This window comes from Stegodyphus dumicola, chromosome 1 (genome assembly GCF_044657685.1).
Source record: "Stegodyphus dumicola isolate Sdum_Otavi_A_Nest chromosome 1, ASM4465768v1".
NCBI classification, from domain to species: domain Eukaryota; kingdom Metazoa; phylum Arthropoda; class Arachnida; order Araneae; family Eresidae; genus Stegodyphus; species Stegodyphus dumicola.
Window position 1 is genome coordinate 81371169 of NC_140768.1, and position 23074 is coordinate 81394242.

At 30.4% G+C, this 23074-nt stretch overlaps 1 protein-coding gene across 3 annotated transcripts in view; it reads left to right on the forward strand.

Annotated features, from left to right (window-relative positions):
- LOC118182774 (protein lifeguard 2-like) overlaps window positions 1-23074 on the forward strand; it is a 110350-nt gene that overhangs the window by 49561 nt on the left and 37715 nt on the right. For all 3 annotated transcript variants that reach the window (XM_085816949.1, XM_085816955.1, XM_085816951.1), the window contains exons 4-6: window positions 12267-12331; window positions 12917-12970; window positions 13048-13098. In XM_085816949.1, the coding sequence (XP_085673075.1) occupies window positions 12267-12331; window positions 12917-12970; window positions 13048-13098 (170 nt within the window). The remainder of the gene's footprint in view (window positions 1-12266; window positions 12332-12916; window positions 12971-13047; window positions 13099-23074) is intronic.

Sequence of the window (23074 nt, forward strand, 5' to 3'; positions counted from 1 at the left end):
AATCCGAAAGTGTTTCAAACGATTTTTTTTGCCTTACTTTTTCCGCCTCGAAATCGTTGAGGACGGAATATTCTGCACTGTCGTTCCCTCCGACCTCCTGTCGCACTTAATTGGTAGTTGGGAAACACCGATCGTTAGAGAAAGATGTTACAATGGGAGGGTCATAAATAAAAACATCAAATCCAGCCGTACCATCTGCCGACCTGAGGGCTATTTTCATGCTGAAACTGAAAAGCCTTCAACACAAACCTTTCTGTATGTGAAAAATTTGCGAAACAAATTTTCTTCTGCAAAAGCAAATGTAATTTGCACGGAACCCATGAACAACTTTTAAAGAATTCAGCATCATCTAATTTACAAATAATTTCTTTTAGCATGGAATAAATACTTAAACAGGTATCTTACAATGTCTGTAGAAGCAGAGAAATTTGATATAATTTTTGTTTTAGCTGTGGGCATTGATTAAAAATACTGTAGTTTTTAAAATTATTATAACAGTTCACAAAAAGAGTTACTTCAATCAAATCTTGTAATTCCATCTCAAACTAATGTGTCATTTTTGTGTTTGTATCTAAATTCATTTAGTTGTGTGAATGTGAAGTATGGACATTTTATTATTGCAATATGAGGACAAGGTGCGTTTCCTTAAAGAAAAATTTGTTTTATTCTTCTGATTTCTCGTCTAAAACGAACTACTGAGAAACTACCTTGGCATGATATGAAAATCATTCACAAATAATATCGTGTTTGATTAAATCGCTTTTTGGCATTGATAAAATAAAGTACTGAAAGTACATGAAATCGCATGAAAATGTATTTTTACCCTAAGCAAAATACTTCCGTTTTACTGAAAGTATTATCGAATAAAAAGGTCTGAACAATATTTGATTATGACTATTTTACTGTTATGAAGATGTGTTTTATTTCCAAATTTCGAAACGGTTGGGACATAAAATTCTCAGCAGGTAATAGTAAATATTTATGAAAAATAGTTGTTAGTAGAAAAAATGTAAATAGCTTTTTATAAAATCGTCACAAGCATTTTGCGAAGGTGGAAAAAATATGATGATGATCTGGGTGATGCAAAAAATTTCGAAAAAGGAAAATAAGGATTTCCGATTATTAGTCTATATCAAGATTTGAAATGACACAATTAGATGCTCAGATAAAAATAGACAATTTTAACTTTCATGGAGGACTTTGGATGGGAAAACAATTTGTTATTTACGAGTATGGTTAATTAAAACAAAGGAGGGCTCTCTCTGTATGGGAAGGGATGCCTTCTTGGAAGACTATTTAAAGAAAACTGGCTCGTATTCACGTTACAAGTGGGAAAACTCAATTCCAGATCAAACTACTAGTGTTCAGTGATGTTACTGCTCGGCTGCTAGTGGACGTTATTTATGACTAAGGACTGATGAGCTATGTTAAATTAGGTACTGATTACCATTTATTTTTAAATTCAATAGTTAGTACTTATGCTTGGGGTTTTACTAAAAAGGCCAATATATGCACGTATTTCTTGAAATCAATTTTCACATTTTATTAACATTTTATGTGCAGTTTTTATGGCATCCTTCCTTCACGTCCACTCGAATGATTTCACATCTAAGAACAAAATAGAACTATTCTAAATTAAATATCTATGCTTCGTTTGAAATATTTCTCTTTGGTTTGGTTTACTTGAATAAGCGCTCGAAGGCTATCTGAATAAGGAGGGATGCCTTCATGGAGAACTGTTTAAGAGAAAATGGTTTCTATACATGTTACACAATGGAAAAATCACGAAAATGTCCATGCAACCAGCCCGTTCGCTGGGATTCGAACCGAAATACCAGTGTTCAGCAATTTTACTGCTTGGCCGTTGGTGGGCGCATCACCTTTTGAGGTAATTATCATAATATTATATGTTTTAATGGCCATCAATAACAATCAATGCTTACTATTGTGATTTACATTTCTAGTGATGTTAATCTCGTAATTAATACTCTTGTGTATTTGACGGCTCTGTGCCTAAGAGCAGTAAAGCTTCAAACGAGGACTTCATAAGCGGAACTGGCTCATATCCACATTATACATGGGAAACCACCGTAATTAATACAAATGTGGGAATATTTTTCTTGTAACTGTCAATGATACCAATCGTACGATTTGATATTCACTTTCGGAGAAAAAATACATTGAGAAAGAAATCAATTTATGGACAAATATAAAAGAATTGATGAAATAAGTATTATAAAAAAGCAAATTTCTTTTATATTTTGGGTCATTTGTTACCATTTACTTTGTGTTTTAATATCTTTTCGTATTTTATTTCAGTATTGCTTAATTAATTAATAAATATTTCTTCTTAAATATTTTGCAATAATTAAATTTAATTCTTAAATATTTTGCAAAATTTTAATTAATTCTTAAATATTTTGCAAAATGCAAAAAATTTGTGAAATTCATAAACTCTTTCAATTCTAAATATAAATCTCTTTCCCAGTTCTAAAAAATATATTCTGGATATTATAACAAAAAGATATATAGTCATAAATTAATATGCAATTATCATTAGTTAAAGTGCATTTTGGTAGTAGATTCATGATAGTTGTAATGTGCACATGCTTCAAAAAGATTGCACGACTAAATTTTTTCACAGTTCTGGGCAGAACCATGGTTTCAATTTCAAATAAATAAATAAAAATAAAATAGGCTTCCGCACAACAACAGTTTTTGACTCATTTTATTACAAATGTATGAAGCAAATTTTTTTTCATTCTCCAAAAGAAATAAATATGTCAATGAATAATATGTTTTTCAATGTGCTATTAGAATAAGAAATCCATACTCGTCTGACGCAAATTAACTGATACATATTTCTAATAAAAATTTTGCAGGAGAAATTTCAAATATTACTTTCAAGCACTAACTACACAGAAGTTACATTTTTAAGTTTTTAAACGCAGTATTCAATAGTTTCAGCATCTTTTATAAGTGCTAAGAACCGTCTTACTTCTCTAAATTTTCTTTAGCAAAGTAAGGAACAACGCATTCAATGGCACTTTTTTTCGCACAGTCGCTTTACAGACACTTAAATTGCGCATAGGTTTGTCATATATTCGTAGCCGAAACAGTCCATAACTGAAAAGTTTAAATTTATTCAATTAATTTCTTACATTAAAGTCATAGCTGCTTGCATACTTTTTAAGATTTTCTGGATAAATAGGTATTCGGCTAAAATAGAAATTGTAAAGTCATTTGAGATATAATTTTTCCTTCTTAAAACAAGCTATTTAACGGTAACACAACAGTATAATACGTCATCATAATATCAGCTGAGAGTTGTAAAAGTGTAAACACGTTCCATTCCTACTAAATGGTTTATATAACTCTCCTTTTATAAAAGCTCGAAAAACAGAATATAGTATATATCATTTACATTTGGTGAACTAACATATTAAAGGCATTGTTCTATATGATATAAATATTTGCTTGTTATTTTATGAAATGTCTGGAGTGAATAAAGACTTGGAGTCCATTATTTTATGAAATGTCTGGAGTGAAATATTTGCTTGTTATTTTATGAGTGTCTGGAGCCCATTCAAATATCCTGTAGAATTTTAACAAATTATTTTATAGGATACAAATATGCACATGCTTTTTATAAAATATGCAAACCTCATGCAAATATAATTCTGTTTTATTAAAATTAAGGGTTATGAATTTAATTTTAATATAAATATATTACTCTACATAAAGAAATCTACAGCTATCTTTATTGCCTTTATTTTTCTATCATTATCATCACAAAAAATAATAGCATTTATCTTATAATAAGCTAATTAGATTAGTTTAAAAATACGATCTGAAAACTTTTTATCCTTCTTGCTTCAGTTTTTCTTATGACAGTTACTCACTTTCTTTAACTTGATATAAGATCCATTTATTTTAAATAGTTTTCTAAAACTTTCTTTTTAATTTCAAATATTTTCTATTTCTTTTCTTTTTTAAATACTTTTTATTATAAAGAAATAAGAAAAATAATGCTAGCGCAATCCATTTGGTTGAAAAGTGATGTAAAACTGCGTTCAGTACCCCCAAAAAATAAATTAGTTTAAAAGGAAAACGTCCAAATGGGCAATTTTTTAAATTTAGAGTCACGTACATGTTTTGAGAGCATTCGGGCTAACACCACTTTGGGCTAAAAATATTTCGAAACAGCATAGCTTTAGAATTTCCGATACACAGGCTTGCACACTGGAGACAAAAATGTTTTATTCCTTACAGTGTTGCCACTGCTTGCTTTGAAACTGTTGGGTTTTTTTAATCAAAAATCCATTGAAGTTTTACAGAATATGAAATAAACAATAAAAACTAATTTCAGATTCCAAATTCGGGCTTTTAAGTTCCCTTGTTCGGGTGGAGGACTATGTGATCCAAAATTTGATGACTCTAGGTAACGTTTTCCACAGTGCAAAAAACATACATACATTCATGTAGATTATCATTATTTAGGTTCTTTAAATAAATACAGGACAATAATATACGGTGGCAACAGTTCGGAAAAATGATTCGGGCATTTAAAGTGATTCGATGCAAAATGGTGTTTCGAAACTAAAAGCCCTTTTGTACTAATGCTCATTTGGGCTTTGAAAAGGAATTCTAAAATTAAACACATTGAAATAAAATCCGAAAGCTTTCAGATTTTATATTACTTCCAAAGGGACATTTTGTGTGTTATTTTTATTTATTAAATATCATGTTCTTCGCACTTAAACCGCATAAATTCCACAGCAATATAATAAAATATTTAAAAACGGTATATCTTTAGAATTTCCGTTATACAATCTCAGACGCTGCTGATAAAAATGTTTTATTCCTTACAGTGTTGCCATTCTCGCTTTGAAATTAATGAATTTTCTAATCAAAAATCGTTTTACAAAATATGAAAGAGATAATAAATTAAATTTGAAATTAAAAATTCAGTTCTCTAGGATCGCATGCTCGGGTGGAGGATTACGCTATTTAAAATTTGGTGGCTCTAGGTACTGTTGTTTTTTCACAGTGCGAGAAATATACATATATTCACGCAGATTCTTCATTATTTAATTTCTTTAAATATAATACAGGGCGATAATATTTGGTGGCAACAACTTCAAAGATGATTCACCGTTTATAGTGAAATTACCAATGCCCCATGGTACGTTCAAAATCACAGACTGCATACTGAACTGAAAATTGACCATATTAGGACCTTTTACTATGGCCTTGCTAAGAAATTCCATAAAGACTTGGAGTCCATTAATGACCCTGCAATTGAAATCTATGATTATGACGTAAATGATCAATGTAACATGAAAAGTCCTATGGCCATTCTTAATGACAGTCTGGATTAAGGTGAATTGCTCCTTGGCTAACTTCTGTATAGCATGCTTTTGTATTGTATAGTATTGTATATTACTGTTAGTTTTAAATTGTACTATTTAATTATGTTATTCTATGATTGTAATCACATTTTCTGTTAATACTATACACTGAATGTTGCATTTACCAAATTTTTGCATGATAATTATTATGTTTTACTATTTTTGTTCCCACTGGCTCGAAGGGCTTCGCAGCGTTTCTGGACATTTTCATCATGAACCGTGTATGCTTTAATCTGTTACTGATATTTATCCTAACTTCTCTTATTAAGCCCATAATTAATTAAAAAAATTATATATCTAAAAAATTTAAAAGAAATAAATAAAAAAAATGTAAGATATTCTGGGCATATTTATATATTACTATTAGTTAAACTTTGCATTGTATACGAATTAGCATATTTTCGATTGGGGGTAGGGCCTATGACACAGGCACCCCGGTGTTACACCATCACTCGTTGCGTACTTCCGTTTATAATGAAACGATAAAAAATGTCGTTTTGAGACCAGCAACCCTTTTGTTCTAGGGCCCCTTTGGGTTAAAAAAACCCATGATTTTGATAAACTGCTTTGTATATACATGCATATATATATATATAAGATCCATTCTTAAATTTCGTATATATTATGCACATATTCATCGTAAAATTGAAGCATTTTGCAGATTTTCCTACAGAATTTTACTCACAGAAATGCATTCTTGCATTCTGCTGAATGTCTTTCTCCTACGATACTGAGAAATGTTTGGCCTCTATTTCTAAAAACAGATGAAGTATTTTCAAATAGGGCAAAAAAAGATGCGGCAAATGTAAAACGAATAGAAGAAAGAAACAGGATATGCATCGAAAATTAGGAAGGGACGATAAGAATGAAAGGCAATGTGCATGGTCATTCCACGTAGTATATATGGTACCTTTGATATAAAAGACTTCTTTTCCTCTGTCCACGAGTAAGGACCCCCTGGACATACATAACTGTTATCTGTTTCTGTTCGTTTACTGGGCTAACTTTAGAACTTTGCAAAAGAAAATTGTAAACTTTAGAACAATGCGGAAGAAAATTTGAAAGTGCAATTTGCATTAAAATTTTTCCAATATTGATATTACCTGCTAATTGCATTAAAATTAGCTAACAAGAAATATAGTAAGACTAGAATTCTTTTATTGCAGGTGTCGAATTTACTACTGTATGCGAATAAAATTTTTGAATTTGTTTCGTCTAGTTGAACCTTGCTAATAGCCAAATAGTAAAATACTTGATGAATACTAATAGTTTCATTTATGTTCGAACGTAGGTGAATGGGCTGACTGCATCATTGGTGTTTAGTGCAAAATCAGTTTCCCTTAGAAAGATTTTCATGATAACAGCCCTCATATGATTGCAATAAATAGCTCTCTTATGCTCTGCAGTATCCAGTATCCGAAATGTCTAAACTATTTTTAGTTGAAAATGACTAAATTACACATTTTGTTTTGGAAAAAAAGAAAAAAAAGAAAGAAAAAAAAAGATATCTTGTTGAATTTTAGTTTCTTAGAGGAAAGAAGGAAAACAAAGATTATGCATTTATTTTTAACTGAGCCAACCAGTTATATGAACAAAATTTAATTTTGCTTCCATTAGTTGAAACAGAAATATGTGGTGCATTTTGGGGAATAAAAAGGGTTTTACACTTCAGTTTTGCTGTAGAATGTCTGTTTTGTATTTTATTTTACGGAAAATAAAATCTTAAATTTTTTTGTTGCAAACCGTAGGTGGGGAAAACGTTCTTTATATTAAAAAAAAGCAGTCCCACATGTGGATAATAATAAATAAATATAAGTCTATAAGAAACAAAACTGTTGCCCAGATATTCTTGGATATTCAGGTAGATTGTGGTCATATTATCCCAGGTATTCGTTGAAACTAGTTGAATTTCTATTGAAAAGCTTACTTCTTCTTTAATGCATGTTTGAATAATTTCTAATATCCGCATTTCTGAGCATGTGTATTAACACACAATATTCTTGAGTAAACCTAACTGAAGGAAGATGAATCTAATTATGATAAGTTCTACAGAATTTTATTTTAAAATTCGTTATGATTTGCATTTTTTGAGTGCAAAAATAATTTTTTTCTTTTCATGTTTTGAAACTTTCACAATTATACCCTTTAAAAATAGCTGCATATTATTATACCGAAAAATAAAATTTAAGAATGTAGTGAATTCTGGGAAATAATCTTAATTCAATGTATCGAAAACCAAATTATAAATATCAATATTAAAAATCTTATGTTTCTGTATGAGGTAGTTACCTTGAAAGTAATACTGATAGAAAATGTTTAGTAAAACTATGCATTATTACCTCTAACTATAACATTTTGAAAAAATATTTTCAATTTTCTGACTGCACATACAAAAACTTTTGTTGCATAAAAGGCATCAAGAGCATTGGCCCATCAGGCGGACTAGAAATAAATTCTCTGAATATTGGTAATTCGGCCCAAGATTCGAGTCCCACAAACAAGCTCACTGCGTAGGTGTTTTCTTTGTTTTCCCCACTTGCAACGTGTATACGAGCCAGCTTTCCTCAGAAATTCCTCCACGAAGACATGGCTATCCTTAGGCAAATAACTTTTGAGTTTTTTTGCCATAATCAAATTAAAACAAATTAAAAAAATAAGTAAGTAACAAGAGCATTAGAGTAGTGTCTTCGTTTGATTCTTTCTATGTATAGAGAGAGAAAAAAAAGGTATGGAGACTAATAAAACCATAACAGGGTTCGTAGCGGTCCTTATAAGTGCTTATAAGTCCTTATATTTGAAAATAAAATATAAAGGCCCTTATAGGTGCTTACTTTTGCTTTAAAGCCCTTAGTTTTTTGTTTTTAGTGTTTATTTTTTTGCTTTTAGTGCTTTTTTTTTTAAATGAACGCACAATTTTTCCCCGTACCAAAGTTGAAACTAAATAAACTTTTCTTCCTAATATGGAATGTCAGATGGAGAATCATACTCTTGGAAATAGCTTTTCCCCCTTTCTCTGTATTAACATAACCTTTGGTGTGCGCGGAGAGTACAGACAGGTGCCCGTTGTTCTGTTGGTCAAAGAATTGCAAAAGCAGTAGAAAATTCCGGTACATTTGGCATTCTTTTCCTCCCACCCAAATACTACACACGTTTGAATTTCTATCAAGATCTTAATAATTTGCATTCTCGTTCTGCTTGGTCAGTTCATATTTGTGTTTATTATGCTCGTTATGCTTATATTATGAGCATATGTATGAATGTTTATAATAACATAGTTGCAGTAACTGCTGAAGTATAGTAAACTTCCAAAAATGGTTGTGTTTTAACACAGATTAGCTTTCTAATTAATAATATTCGGAATGGCTTAAGTAAAGGGAAAGTAATCGAATAGTCAAAATAATTTCATTTTTTTGGCCAATACATTATACGGTACGAAGGTTGAAAGGTTCTCCCCTTTCTCCGCAAAATCTCGAATATTGAAACTGTTACAGTTCACTGAAAAACAAGCAACGGCCTTTTTTTTTTTTTTTTTTTTTTGTTTTTTTGTTTGTCATTTTCCAATCTGGATTGAATAGGACTAAAAGTACTCTGCAGTCTACCAACCCAAGAAAAGAATGATTTTATTCCGGAAATTTAATGCAGTCTGTTGAAAATTAGAATGAAAAACATCCCAGATTGGTAAGTCTCTTTTTTTTCCTTTATTTAGTTCTTTATTCTCCCAATACAGGCAGCTGTTGAATCCGATTGCGTAATATCATGTAGGGAAGAATTACGGGGCACTTATTGTGCAATAACGTTTGCGATATTTTGCAGAGATAATTAATTTTGATGTTCGGTCCGAGATTTGTTTATGAATACTTAAAAGAGTTGTACTGTGCTTGCAAGCAGAATATTTTTCTATTCCATTGGTTTGTTTTTATATGATGCACATACCGAAATGTCAAAAGTATTTATTTAGCAGAAAAATCTAAAGAACGACTACAGTTTACCCCCCTCCGCTCCTCTTTTCAAGTTATGCTCGACTGTCCGAATATTCTCCAATTTTTAAGTATGCGGGTAGTTAAAAGTTTACTGTTAAAGGATGACTGCATGAAGCAAATTTCTGTCTTCTGATTTCAGAAATGTTCCTCTTTTTTACTTAAATTACTTTGCTTGCAATATCTGTTAAGGGAAAACTGATATACAATGAAAATTTAGAAAATGTTCAGAATTTAAATTTAAATTAGTTAAATATCAATATAAGTGGAAAAATGAATTGTATTTATTATTAAGTTCCAAGCAAATAGAATAAATATGCCTTATTATTATTTATTTCCTCTATTTTGAACTGAAATTTCATCATTAAATCTTGTAATGTAGTTTAGTTCTGCATAGTTTTTTTTCTCTCATTGTAAACTAGTTCTGTAAATGGAACTGTTATTTAAAATTTTAAAAAGTAATTGTTTTCCATGGTTGAGGTAATGCTTATTCTCTCTTAATAAATACTGCATTTTGCAAATTTTAAATTACGAGTCTAATTTTTAATGTTATGCAGTTGTGTATAATGTAATTAGACAGGTGCTTATTTTTTTCTTAAAATGTGCTTGAAAAGTGCTTATATGTGCTTATTTTTTTAACCAAAATGGGGCTATGAACCCTGCATAAGATTCAATCAAAATCCGATTCAATCATTCATCAAAATCCGATTTTTTATAATTTTTTAACACGCAGATTTCTAAGGGCAACTGTTTATTTGCTCTTAGCTCCCCCTCCCAAAATAAGTAGTGGAATAGTAAAATATAGATATTTTCTTAGATTTTAAAGAAAAAAATATCATTATGGTACAATTAATAAACTCGTGGCTTTCCTTACTTATTGCTGTACACAAAAGCGGAAAATTGCATGGCAAAAATTTAGACGTTTGTGATTATGATTAGAAAATAAACAAGTTTTTTACATGTTCAGTTAATTAGTTCTGTCATTATATCAAGTAATTTGTGAAATATTATTTATATCCGTAGTTTTAAATAAACCCTGGATGAAAAATACCTAAAGCTGCAAATAAAATAAGAAATTTCTTAAGTTTCCAAGATATTTTACTTTTTACTTTATTAAAAAATATAAGGAAACCATATCAAAAATCAGTGAGAAAATATTGCTTCTATCCTAGGCAAGCAATCATATATAATGGGTAAATTAAGTCATTAAATTGAAAGTTACTACTAGAAACACAAAAATATTTTGATATTATGCCTATGTTAGATTGCTCATAAAGAGTTAAATAAATATATATATAAACACATACACACACATATACATTCAGGTTTATGAACAAAACAAAAAAAAAAAAAAAAAAATTAACATTTATAATTATTTTCTTTTAATGTCCTGATTTGCAGTTTTTCACAAAATTTAGAATTTGTAACATTAATCCCGACTTACAAGTCAAATCACAAACGCTAACATGTACCTTCTTGGAAACTATCAAAGGGCAAAGTTTTGACAGTGATTGATATTTTTACAGCCGACTCTAATCAGTCCACTTGATGATTCTCTGCAGGTGGGGAGGGATAAAAAAAACTACTTAATGCTTTTTGTGCATTCTGTGAAAGAAAGGTTCCATGCTTTTCAAAAGTTTTTGTTGACAAAGCTGGTGACGCTTTAGAAAACAATACCTTATCTTTCTCAGAACCTCCAGAGGGTTAAGATGGGTGATCGAACCCACGATCTCGATGTACAGAGAAAACTGGCTCTGCTCTTTACCACTGGGCTATAATTGCTCGTGTAAGACGTGTCGGAAAAGCTATTTACTGCATCAGATAATTAATTCCCATTTTCAGCCAATGAGTCTCTGCGCTGTTTTAAATCGGCCCGTAATTTCTTGACTGGAGATTTTGCATTCTGAATTTTTTCAGTAAGTGCGACGACAGTTTCAAGTAGCTCCAACGAAATGCAGCCATATTTATTATTCCAAATGAGGAAAAAAGCAAGTGATCACTCAAAGCAATTTTATTGGCTAGAGACTCTGATTTTATCATACGCTAGTGAGCATTGAACACCAGTTCTGAAATCGTGGCAGAGAACATGACTGATTTTTGGCACGTGTGCAGATCCTTAAAATAGTTGCTTTACGAGAAAGTCGGCTGAGAAAACTGCTTCGTGTAGACGAGCTTTTAATTTCAGCCAATAAATGCATTTTTATTGCATCATAAATACAGTGAGATTCTTCTGTTTCTAATTTCTTAACTTTATCCTGTGATGTTTAAAATATGAATCAATAATTTAATTATGATTTAATAATAATAAAGGGATTTTGCACCATACCGAAATACTGGAGACATTTATTTTTGAGCTTTAATTAAGTATATCAGAGGTATGTACTTAAGTTAGAACTATTTATCAGATGTATGATCATTGAATGCTCTGTAGAGCATAGGCTGAAACAGAATGTGATCAAATCAACTGCAATGGCATATTATAGTTGAAAGAGAGATCACTAATATTTTTAAATTGCTAGTGTTTTTAAATATCAATTAAATCTTTGTTAATTAATCTAGGTTTATTGCATTTTTTGCCAGGTTTTATTTGCATTTCATATAGACTAGTTCTAGCTTTAACATTTATTTACTTTATATTAAAAATAATATTTTAACATTTAAATATAGAAAACATAAACATATTTTTAAATTATTTTTTAACTAATATAATATTGCTTATGAATGTTTATATCTTTTTTTAAAAACATTCCCAAAATATGTGTTTGGAAAAAATTTCAGATTTGTATATATTTTCATATAGAAATGGTAAAATTTCATATTTTTAATTCATATAAAGGAATATTTAAAAATTATTTCATCAAATTTTCTTAATTTACAGGTTTATTCAATCTTGATGTTACAACTCTTATTTTCATTAGCTGTCATTGCATTGTTTGTCTTTCAGTAAGTTTTTACTTTTTGAGTTCATACATTATTTCACTTGTTTGTGTATTCAATTATTTTGTTTTTTTTATTTAATTTTTTGGAAAATTATTTAAATCTTAAAATTTGGTACAACATGTGCATTAAGTATGTGTTTCAAATAAATATTAAATAGCTTTATTTCAAAACGTTTCAAAAATTCAAAGTATTTCAAAAGTTTCTGAAGTAAAATTTTTAAAAACATTTTTAGAAAATTTAGGAAAAATGTAAACTGGCTGTAAAAAAATTAGGTATCTAACAAACATTTCTGTAATTATCTTTAATGTAATGAGTAAAAGGCAGCATTAGAATAAATGTGGGCCGACTGAGATTACAAGAAAGATATTTCCCTTATCATGGAAGATATCAGAGAATTTCTTTAATATCCATGAAAATATTTTCAACATTTCATTACCATTAAACTTTGTTTTCTTATCCCTTTTTGCTAGGAAGTAGTGCCTTTGAATAAGTTTAAAAAATGTTTTTTACGGTGACTGAAATTGAAAATTTGATGCTGGGCTTATGTAAATAATTATATTAATTTTTTTTTTTCTTTTTTAAATTTAGTGAGCGTGTTAATCTGTTTGTGAGGCGTCACACATACTTATATTATGTATCATAGTAAGTAAAGTTATTTTTTAAACTACTTTTATTCTTTATTGGTAATTCACTCATTACTTAAAATTTTTATCTTGCAGCGTCATATTTCTTGGAGTATACATAGCCTTAGCTTGCTGTGGAAATTTGAGGTATGTTTAATTATAAAATTTTATTATTGAGAAGTGTAAGTCATAGTTTTTATCATTTCAAAATTTTTTGAAAATATTCATTCATAATTTTTTCTACAAAAAGTAATTTTTGTAGCTAGGATCAAGATTTAAAAATGTCTGCAAGCACTGTTTTCAAATACCCTTAATATATCTAAAGCAGCGTAATTTGAAATGGTAATTCTAGAGTTCATGGAAAAGAAAATGTTAAAAAATAATACTCAATAGCTATACATAACTGTATTCCTAATAATAATAGCTATACATAAGTGTATTCCTGAGACCACAAATGAAAAAGTAAATAACTAAACACTTCTGTACTGGTTATGTTACATGATATTAGAAGCATATTTTATTAATAGTAATAATGCTGCAGATGTTTATACAAATTATTATTTAAACATATTAGAATTTAAATGTTTTAAAATTATATTATTTAAGCCTGTTATTAATTTGAAAGATAAATTAGAGATCTTGTGGAATATCAAGTGGCATGTAAAAAACTAGCTATTGTTCTGGCTTCCTAGGAGACAATGATCTTGTGTCTCATGCAGAATAACACTTGCCATTAAGTGTTTGTAATACTTGGCTTTTAGCATAAGCATTCCAAAATTAGCGAGTCTAAGAGTATTTCTTATAACAATACAGACATGTCAATATAGTCACAAAAAAATTACAAAAACATGACTGGGGGACTATTTGTTAATATTGAATGGATTGTTAGGCTTTGTGTTTTCTGTAGCCTGAGCACTGAAGTTATCATGGATACAAATTGTAAAGCATTCATAAGGGTTGTTTATATAAGCAGAGGCTTTTGAGGAATAAGATCTAAAGGTGGGTTTATACTTCTCTCAGTGAGACCCGAGCGTCCCGAACCGAGTAAACGGACCTGTATTCTCTTAGATTGTTTACAAAAATCAAAGCGGACTGACAACTCGCCTCCGTTTGTTTGCAAAATGGATACTGACGTGCAGGTTGCTGTGTTTGAACTTTGTGAAGCAGTTTCCAATGAATTAATTTCTTTTCTGGGGTTAAAAAAAAGGGGGGAAAGAAGAAAGGGAAATCAAAACATGACTGGGTAGCTCCTCGTGATGAATTGAGACCATTAAATCAACTTTTAAATGAACTTCGGAGCGAGGATATCCAAAGTTAGTAAAGCTTCATCAGAATGGGTGAAGAGTAATTTCAAATTTTATTGGAAATGGTCACTTTCCACTTATTCAAAAAAAGGAGGGGAATATATGTTCTTTCGAGATGCTTTGCCAGCAAAATTAAAACTCGTATAGCTCTTCGGTTTCTGGGGACAGGTGACTTCTAGAGTTCTCTGCAATATTTATTTCTAGTGCCAAAATGCACAATCAGCATATTTATTCCAGAAGTATTTGAGGTCATTTTCTGTGTATGAGATTGAGCGAAAGTTATTAATCTTTTGCTTGAACTCTTAACACCCTCAAATTTTAGCATGTTACTAATAGCCACATATGCCTTCTGTCGGCTATTTTTATTTTAATACTTCCGACTGATCATTTGTAAATAAAATCTAATTTGTAGTTCAAATAAAAAGGAAAGTCTATAAACAAAATTTTAGGTTATATTTTATTAGATGTAATTGGCCATGATTAGAAACTGGTTTTTCGAAATTTATATCAACAAAATAAAATAAATGTTTGCTCTTTCATTTATTTTTTTTTAATTGAAAACTGTAGTTTATTGGGTATTTGAATAACATATAATTTAATTGTTTTTTGATTAAAAAATTCAGAAATAAATATTTTGAATCCTGTACCCTAATTTAATTTTCTTTGTTTTTTCTTCAATATCAAAGACCTAAATTCATTCTGATCAGTAGTTATATCCATGTTTTATTTATTAGTAAACAATAGTTGTAATATTCAGGTAGTGAAGTATCCCATAATACTTCACAAGATGCATATGCTTAAAAAATGCCATAGTTAGATTATTGCTCCATCTCGGCATTTTCAATATGACGAAAAAATTGAACACGACGTCTTTGCAAACAAACACTGCTCGGAGAGATTTTTGACTAGTTCAAAGTAGAAACAGATTTGCTGACTCATCTTCCCAATGTTTTTGTTTGGAGAAAGTGAGCGTTTACATTGTCAGAGTGGTCGTAGCGAGGGGCTCGGAGAGGTGTAAACCTACCTTAAAGCATAGCCAATCACAGAAAGGTAATTTTTCACACACTTAAGTTCTCTAAATCTTCCACAGCTTCCTGAAGGTATTCCAAAATTATCTTAATGCTGTTGTGAGAGCTTAACAGATAAAAATACCATTTTTTATACAGTGAGAAAGAAAATATCTAAATATATAATATCAAAATTTTGAAGTCTTTTATTGAAATGTGCTTATGTGTGAAATTAATATAGAACATTTTGTTCTGATGAAAAGTTATATTGGTCACTTCACTTCAGGATATTTATGGGACTGACAAACGTTTTTGGCATAATTGGAAGTCATGCCCCCTCCCCCCGGAAAAAAAAGATTTCAGTTGATTGGAAACTTGTCTTATTGAGAGATTTTGAAATTAGTATTAAAATTTCTTTTCTGATTTTATGAGTTTTATTGTAGTTAAATAATGCCTCGATTTTGCACAATCCTGATTTAGTACCGTTTCATTGTTTACCAGTGAGCTGCTGTTCATCATACCCATGACTTAGTACTTAATTCTTTGTGTGAACTTGATCTTAAATGTCACTTCCACTTCTAATAATCAAAATATAAGAATCAGTCAGTAATTTATAAAATTCTAATTTTCTTCTTCAGTAGTTCAATACTTAGGTTTTAAATTATGCATTCTTTTAAAAAATGCTCCCTCACTCATCCATTTCTGTTAAGTAAGAATTTAGGAAGAGAAGACAATTCTTCTGTTGATTTGAGTTAAAACGTTTTCTTGAAGAGATATCTGCAAGATACAATATTATATTGTCTGTACAATTGGTGTTAAAGTTGGTGCAAATTGGTTTATATGTGTAATTGATATGAATATATATGTGTTTATCCAGTAAATACAACATAAATTCTCTGCAGCGATCTTCTTTGCACAAGATGAAATGCTGCCATAAGATTTTGTCTCTACTACCATAATATTCAAAATTTTAACATCTGATAAATTAAAAAAAAAAAAAAAAAAACAAGGGACATAATTTAATTTACCATTAATAATAATGTTTGAAGAAGTAATGTTGAAGAATTATGTTTGGTGTCTTAATTGTTCTTGTATAGGTTCATTTCACTGTGTGAAATTTTGCTGGTCTTGCGGAACTAAATATCTGCAATATGTATATACACCCATTTTAAACTCTGCTCATCTTATTTTTCATTAACACAATTACTAATCTTCTGTTATTGGTGGAAAAGCTATTTGATATTAGTCAGCTTCAATATTTGCAATATTCTTGGGATTTTCTTAGCACTGAATTTTAGGTTGTAATTTTTCGTTCAGTTGTTTTTGAGAATTACAGGTAATTGAGTATGTGTCCACATTTAATGAGGTAAAGTATCATTTTAAAACTGAATACTTATGTACTTTCTCAACAATCATGAAAGTTTGGAAGATATCCTTTCAAATTTATGCTAGTCTTTCCAGCAGAAATATGAAAGAAAAGATAATTTTTTATTCATTTAAGAAATCAACAGATACAGGTAACAGATATAGCATGTAAAACAGCTGAACACTTATCAGATGAGTCGAATATGTTCTTTCTTGGTTTTCAGGTATTTTTTAGGAGAATTAAATAAACATGTATGTGTGGTTTTAAAGTGTTGTAATTTTTCTTGGTTTTCAGGTATTTTTAGAAGAATGAAATAAACGTGTATGTGTGATTTTAAAGTGTTGTAGTTTTATTAAATAAATATCTAAATTTCTTTATGATATTTTACGAAGTTATTTATTAATGTGGCCAGTATATTTTACAAATGTGATATTTTGTATCTACATTACAGTTTTCTCATTCTATCTCTGCATCGAATAATGTATTTGCTTAATTTCCTCACGGATTTTCGCATCTTCCATAGAAAATGCATTTTTTTCCTGCCATTTTAATTTTACTTAAAATTACTACCTAAAAAGCAAATGCACCATAGAATCAACAGATAGATAGTAATGTAACTAATGGTGCCAAGAAAAAAATAACACACTGTGCATAAAATGAAAAATTAACACAATACTGAAAATTTTAGCAAAAACGTATGTCTACATGGTCTGTCCTTCGAAATCACAATGGAAAAACGTAAATTTATCCAACCCATCCATTAACCCTTTGATGCAAAAATATTATTTTTATATTTTTTTAACTAAAAACTCTAGAAATTGAATATTATGATCCTAGAGACAAATAATATATGAATTAAGAAAAATCTACTCTTACCCGTTGTTCTGTGGATGGTGGTCACACTGTAAAACCACCGTGTATCTGTGACTTTGAAACTTACTGAAGTAGTAGGGGGGAAAAAAAAAAAAACTTACCATTTCTCCGTGCGCATTTCCAATGAATGACAAAATTTACGAATTAAAAAAAAAATTATGTAAGAATTGCATTATATATAATTTTTTTACATTATTTTACAAAGTAAATTGTCAGAAAAAATTAAAAAATAAGCATTTATGTAATTTTTCTATAGCAGTGAAAATATAAGTACCTACATAATAAGGACGTTTGGCTAAATGGATAAAAAAAAAGACTCGGTGTTTTATTTTTTAAATTTCAAAGAACAAATTTTTTTTGTGACACTGCTCAAAGCATGTTTTGTCTTTTTGAGTACATGCATAGACCCACATTGCAAGTGGGTCTATGCATAACATGTATCTTCTCCTATGAGGTTTCTTCCTTGTGCTACCAAATATACACTGCCTGGATCTAAATTTCACTGGTATATGTCCTGTGCTATTTAGTTTCTTTTTATCTGACACATGAAATTTGTGTTTTTTTTTTTTTTTTTAATTTTAATGGGGGGTGACTTAGTCTTTTTGGCTTTGGTATGGATCGTTCGTTTCCCATTCATACTTATTTTATTCATATTTCATCCCAAAATATCCAGAAAATATTTTTAATTTAAATAAAACTTTATGCAATTTCTATTTTTAATTGTAGCAAAGTATATTTCTATTTTTAATTGTAGCAAAGTATATTTCTATTTTTAATTGTAGCAAAGTATATTTCTATTTTTAATTGTAGCAAAGTATATTTCTATTTTTAATTGCAGCAAAGTATATTTACATTAAATTTAAACCACAGGAAATAATTTATAAAATCACAATACTAGCTTGAAAAGCAAGTGTGTTGAGGTCAGAGAAAAATCTCTAGAAAAGAAAGACCTTTTCACTGGGCAGGTGCATGTATTGTTTAGTAATAAAATAAATCTGGTTTCAAAGCACCTTATATGTATCTGGGTAAAAGTAAACATTCCTATTTGAAAAGCAAGCAAACACCATTATGAAGAGCAGTGGTTTCAAGGCGAGACCATGAGCCTCTAAAGGATTGTGAGCATTGTAACACAATGCTCTAGTGGCGCAGTGGTCATGCCCTGAAAACACAAAGCAAATGCCATAAATATAGATAGGCTTTTTTATATATGCAGTTTAATTATTGCAATATTTTATTGCTCACAATAGAAATCATGATGTGCGAAGAATAACTTTTGAAATTTAAAGTTGTTTATATTAATAAAAGGAAGTTATTTTGTCTCATTGAAAACGAATTTTAAAAGGCATCTGATTTGAAGTACCAAGACTTGAAAAAATGTATTATTCTGCAGTCATTTTGTGTTATTTAGAGGTCAAAGATCAGTAATCAATTGATTTTTCACTAAAAAATTTTGAAAAGAAGAGGAGAAAAAAATTTGAAAATTGGTGGTTTCAGAGTGCGATGATCGCACGTCAAAGGGTTAAGTGTTAATATGAGCTGAAACTTGTATCATTCATTAGATTAGAAAGTTAGAAGCTATATCCCTTCTTGTATAAACTAAACAGGCTTATTAAGGATTCATTGGGGTTTCAGATCTGAAGAGAGTGTTGTAACATAATGCATATCTCCTATTACGATAGGTGCACTACGATTATGTGTGTCTACGGCTGTTCTGATAACATTAACACGTTGACACCGGCCTGACCCACCACTGGGTCATACTTGTCTGTTCCGTGGAGCAACCCGACCCACCGTTAGGTCACACTTCCCTGTTCTGTGGGACGGCATGACTCGCTGATCTGTCACTCATGCACATCAAATAATAATAAAGAGGCTAGTAAATAGCAAGTTTTAATTTAACTTAACTACATATTTGAATTCCTGAGTTGGACTATTTTCTAAACTAGGTGAAGTTGAGTAGTTTGTTACTGCTATCTGTATAAATAGAGGGCGCTAATACAATGTAAAGTAGAGTGTAAAGCTGCTACTTGTGAGAGCTATTGTAATAAACATATGCTGTAAACTTTAATAATGTAAAATGCTTGTTTTGTGTGCAAAAATGTTGCTAACTTTGAGGCATTGTTTAAAATGTGTAAAAAAGTAAAAATTGTGAACTGCTACTGTTTGTAAAAATAGATGTTGGAAACAACTAAAGATGTAAAAATTTAGAAAAAATGTTTATGTTTATTAAACGTTTTGTTTAAATTAAAAGTTTGAATAAACATTTTAATTTGAATTTGAATTAGAAAATTACAAATTGAAATAATATAGAATTATTATAAGAAATTTTTTATACTAGACTGCATTATTTAACCCCTTCGCTCCGGGTAGCGCAAACGCACTCTTATCGCGGAGGCCGGCAGTGTCTTACGCAAGCATCTGTCCAGGACTGGGGGCTTTTTTGCTACTAAGCTTAAATCCATGAAATTTCCGAAGTATCAACGCATTGTTTAATAATGCTCTATAGAGTATTTAAACAGCTTATGCTTTATAGATATTTTTATACTATGTATTTTAATTACCTTATTTCTTGTTTAAATGCATATTTTACACATTTTATTTTCATTACTCACCATTTTATGACTTTTAACATTATACATCTGAAAACTAAATATATTACTTAAAATTCTCTTTTCGTATGAAAAATTTGACCGTTTCGTAGAATTTTTCTGGGAATGTGAACAAACGAAGCATCGTCGTCTCATTTTCTTATCAGTCTCTTCTGAACAAAGTTTTGGAAAATGTCTTTCAGTTAATCTTTCAGAATCAATATCAGAATATCAGAATTTCAGAATCAATATCTGAAATATTTTGCATCATTTCTGCTATTTCATGCTCTGTTAAACATTTTCGATGCTTCAACATTGCAATGGTAAAAACAGAAAGAATTCACGTCTAACAAGATCAAATTATTTTCTAAAAACTGAACTGCAAACCGAAATACCCAACGCTTTAGCGCAAATAAAACTTCTCTACTTACAGTAAACAACTACCACGTGCGAATAAAGTGCGATTTAAAGAGACGTCATAAATCACGCCATTCGGAAACATTTATTTCCCCGTTTGTTTATATAATCAAAAACACGTGTTTGCGAGTCATGCTTCTCTCATTTCGAGTAGAAGGTCTAATGTACGTGTATCTGAAACCATATGGATATACAGTGCCATCTTGTGGCAGAAATTATAGTTTTTCAAACGTTCTAGGACACTGGCACAAATAAGTGACAGTCGGTAGTGAACGGGAAAATGCTCTGGCATGCCTGCGTGTCGGCTGGGAGGTGAGTATGTTCGTTGCTGACACATAGACGTGACAGTCGGCGCGAAGGGGTTAAAACTGAAGTTATAAGTTTAATCAAAACTTTAACTAAATACTGGCCAAATTTAAGGAAAATTAGAAAACTTTATTTTTATGTTTACATAATTTTTAGATAGTTTATTTTTAGGTTTACATGCATAATTCGGGCTCAATGCCGATTAACCGTATTGGTAGAGGGGTGGTGCCCATGTCCTCCGTCACATGTAGGGGAAGTTTTCAGTAGGCAAGATTTTCTAAATTACTTTGGTTTTCTAAAAAATTAGTTTTTTACTCTTAATTGACATTTAATTAATTTTAATTCTAGTAATTTACTTGCTAATTTTTCAAAATAAACTATTTTAAATTTCTTTTTTAGTAATTCACAACATTTGGTTTTGAATTTAACTTTTACCCTTGCATATATGGACGACAAAACACGAATTGAGTAATTGAAGAGTTAGGTATGGAGGCAACTTCCTCTTGATAAGTCTGTCTCCTGCCTGCTCAGCAATTATTTATGCAATTTAATTTTTTAGAATAATATATTTTTCATGGTTTTAGATATGTGCACTTAATTTACATATGCTCTTAGAATTTAAATGATATTGTAAATTAGTTCGCAGCAATAAATTTTATTTTTATTTTTTCAGTTTAAATTTCTTAATTAAATTTTAATTTTATATTAGCTTTATATGAATAGATAATATTTATTAAATTCAAATTTCATTCCTTGCAGCAATGGCGCAAGAGAATTATTTAAATTTAATTTTACTATATTCTTGTGAAAAATACTAAAATATGCTCGTATATCAAAAAATACAATTATAATATAATAATTTAATTTTAATTTATAATTTATTTAAATTTTATAATTTTTTATTTTGTAATTTTAAAATTTTAATTTTGTAATTTGGTGCTGCACCGTTCCATGAAATGGACCACTAATTCAAGGGCCGTTGCACGAAAAGCACAATGAGTATCCGCGCTGCTGTCAGCATGTTAACCAAATGATAGCATTAAACCAATGAGGAAAAAATACTCTTCAAAATATCAGTGAAATTTAGCTATTTAATATAAATATAACTAGAAACATACAATAACATACTTTCGCAGCATTTTAATTATGGAAATGTAAAAGTTTTTTATGAACTGTCCATAATTTCTTTAATACAAAAGTTTGTTTGTGAATAAATGATTCATAATGTTTCTGAAAATTATTTCTCCAATTCTTTACCCCTAACCTTAGTACTCAGGGGGGGACATCCCTCATTGGAAGAGAACAAACCAATGTAAAATTTATCAAAAAGGCAACCTTAGATTGGCAGGAATGTTTTCAGGGAAGTTATTTTTCAGAGGGAAATCCAAACTAACGTTCCCCCTCTTCAATTTTAAGTAGGTGACTAAAATTGAAACCAAGCTGTTTGGCTACTTAATCTTTTACTTGGTGACATTATAAGGTATTTCTCCTGCCTTCGTGGTGTAGTGGTCACCACGCTCGACATTTATTCAAGAGGTCCATTGTTCGAGTCCTGGCGAGGGCATTGCTCATTCTTCACGTCTCTCCACTTCATAAATCCTAGTGTCTCTACAGTGGTACCCGAATGACGCGTATTCGAGAGGTCTGTGGTTCGAGCCTCAGTGAGGGCATTGCTCGTTTTTCACATCTTCTGCTTTCAAAAAATACCTAATGTCTTTACAATGGTGCCCAAAACTAAAAAAAGGTGTGGATGATAATTCTCCATCACTAAGATTTGTCGATTGGGTCCTCTAAAACCCCAGTCAACCTTTAAAAGGGGGAGTGCATAAGGTATTTCTCTCACCTTCTTAGCATGCCTTCGGGGTGTAGTGATTAGAACGCTCAGAGTGTATTCAAGATGTCCGTGGTTCAAATTCCAGTGAGGACATTGCTCATTTTTCATCTCTCCTGCTTCAAAATAATCTAATGTCTCTACAGTGGCACCCAAACTAAAATAGGTGGTGGATGATGATTCTCCACCACCAGGATTTGGTGACTGAGGCCCCTTAACCCCTATTACCCACTTTGAAAAGGGGGAGTATTTATAAGATATTTCTCCCACCTTTTTAACATGCCTTCGTGGTGTAATGGTCAGCACACTCTGCATGCATTCGAGAGGTCCGAGGTTCAAATCCCAGCGAGGGCATTGCTCATTTTCCATCTCTCCTGCTTCAAATTAACTAATGACTCTACTTTTCTCTGTCACCTCGCAATGTTCTACTT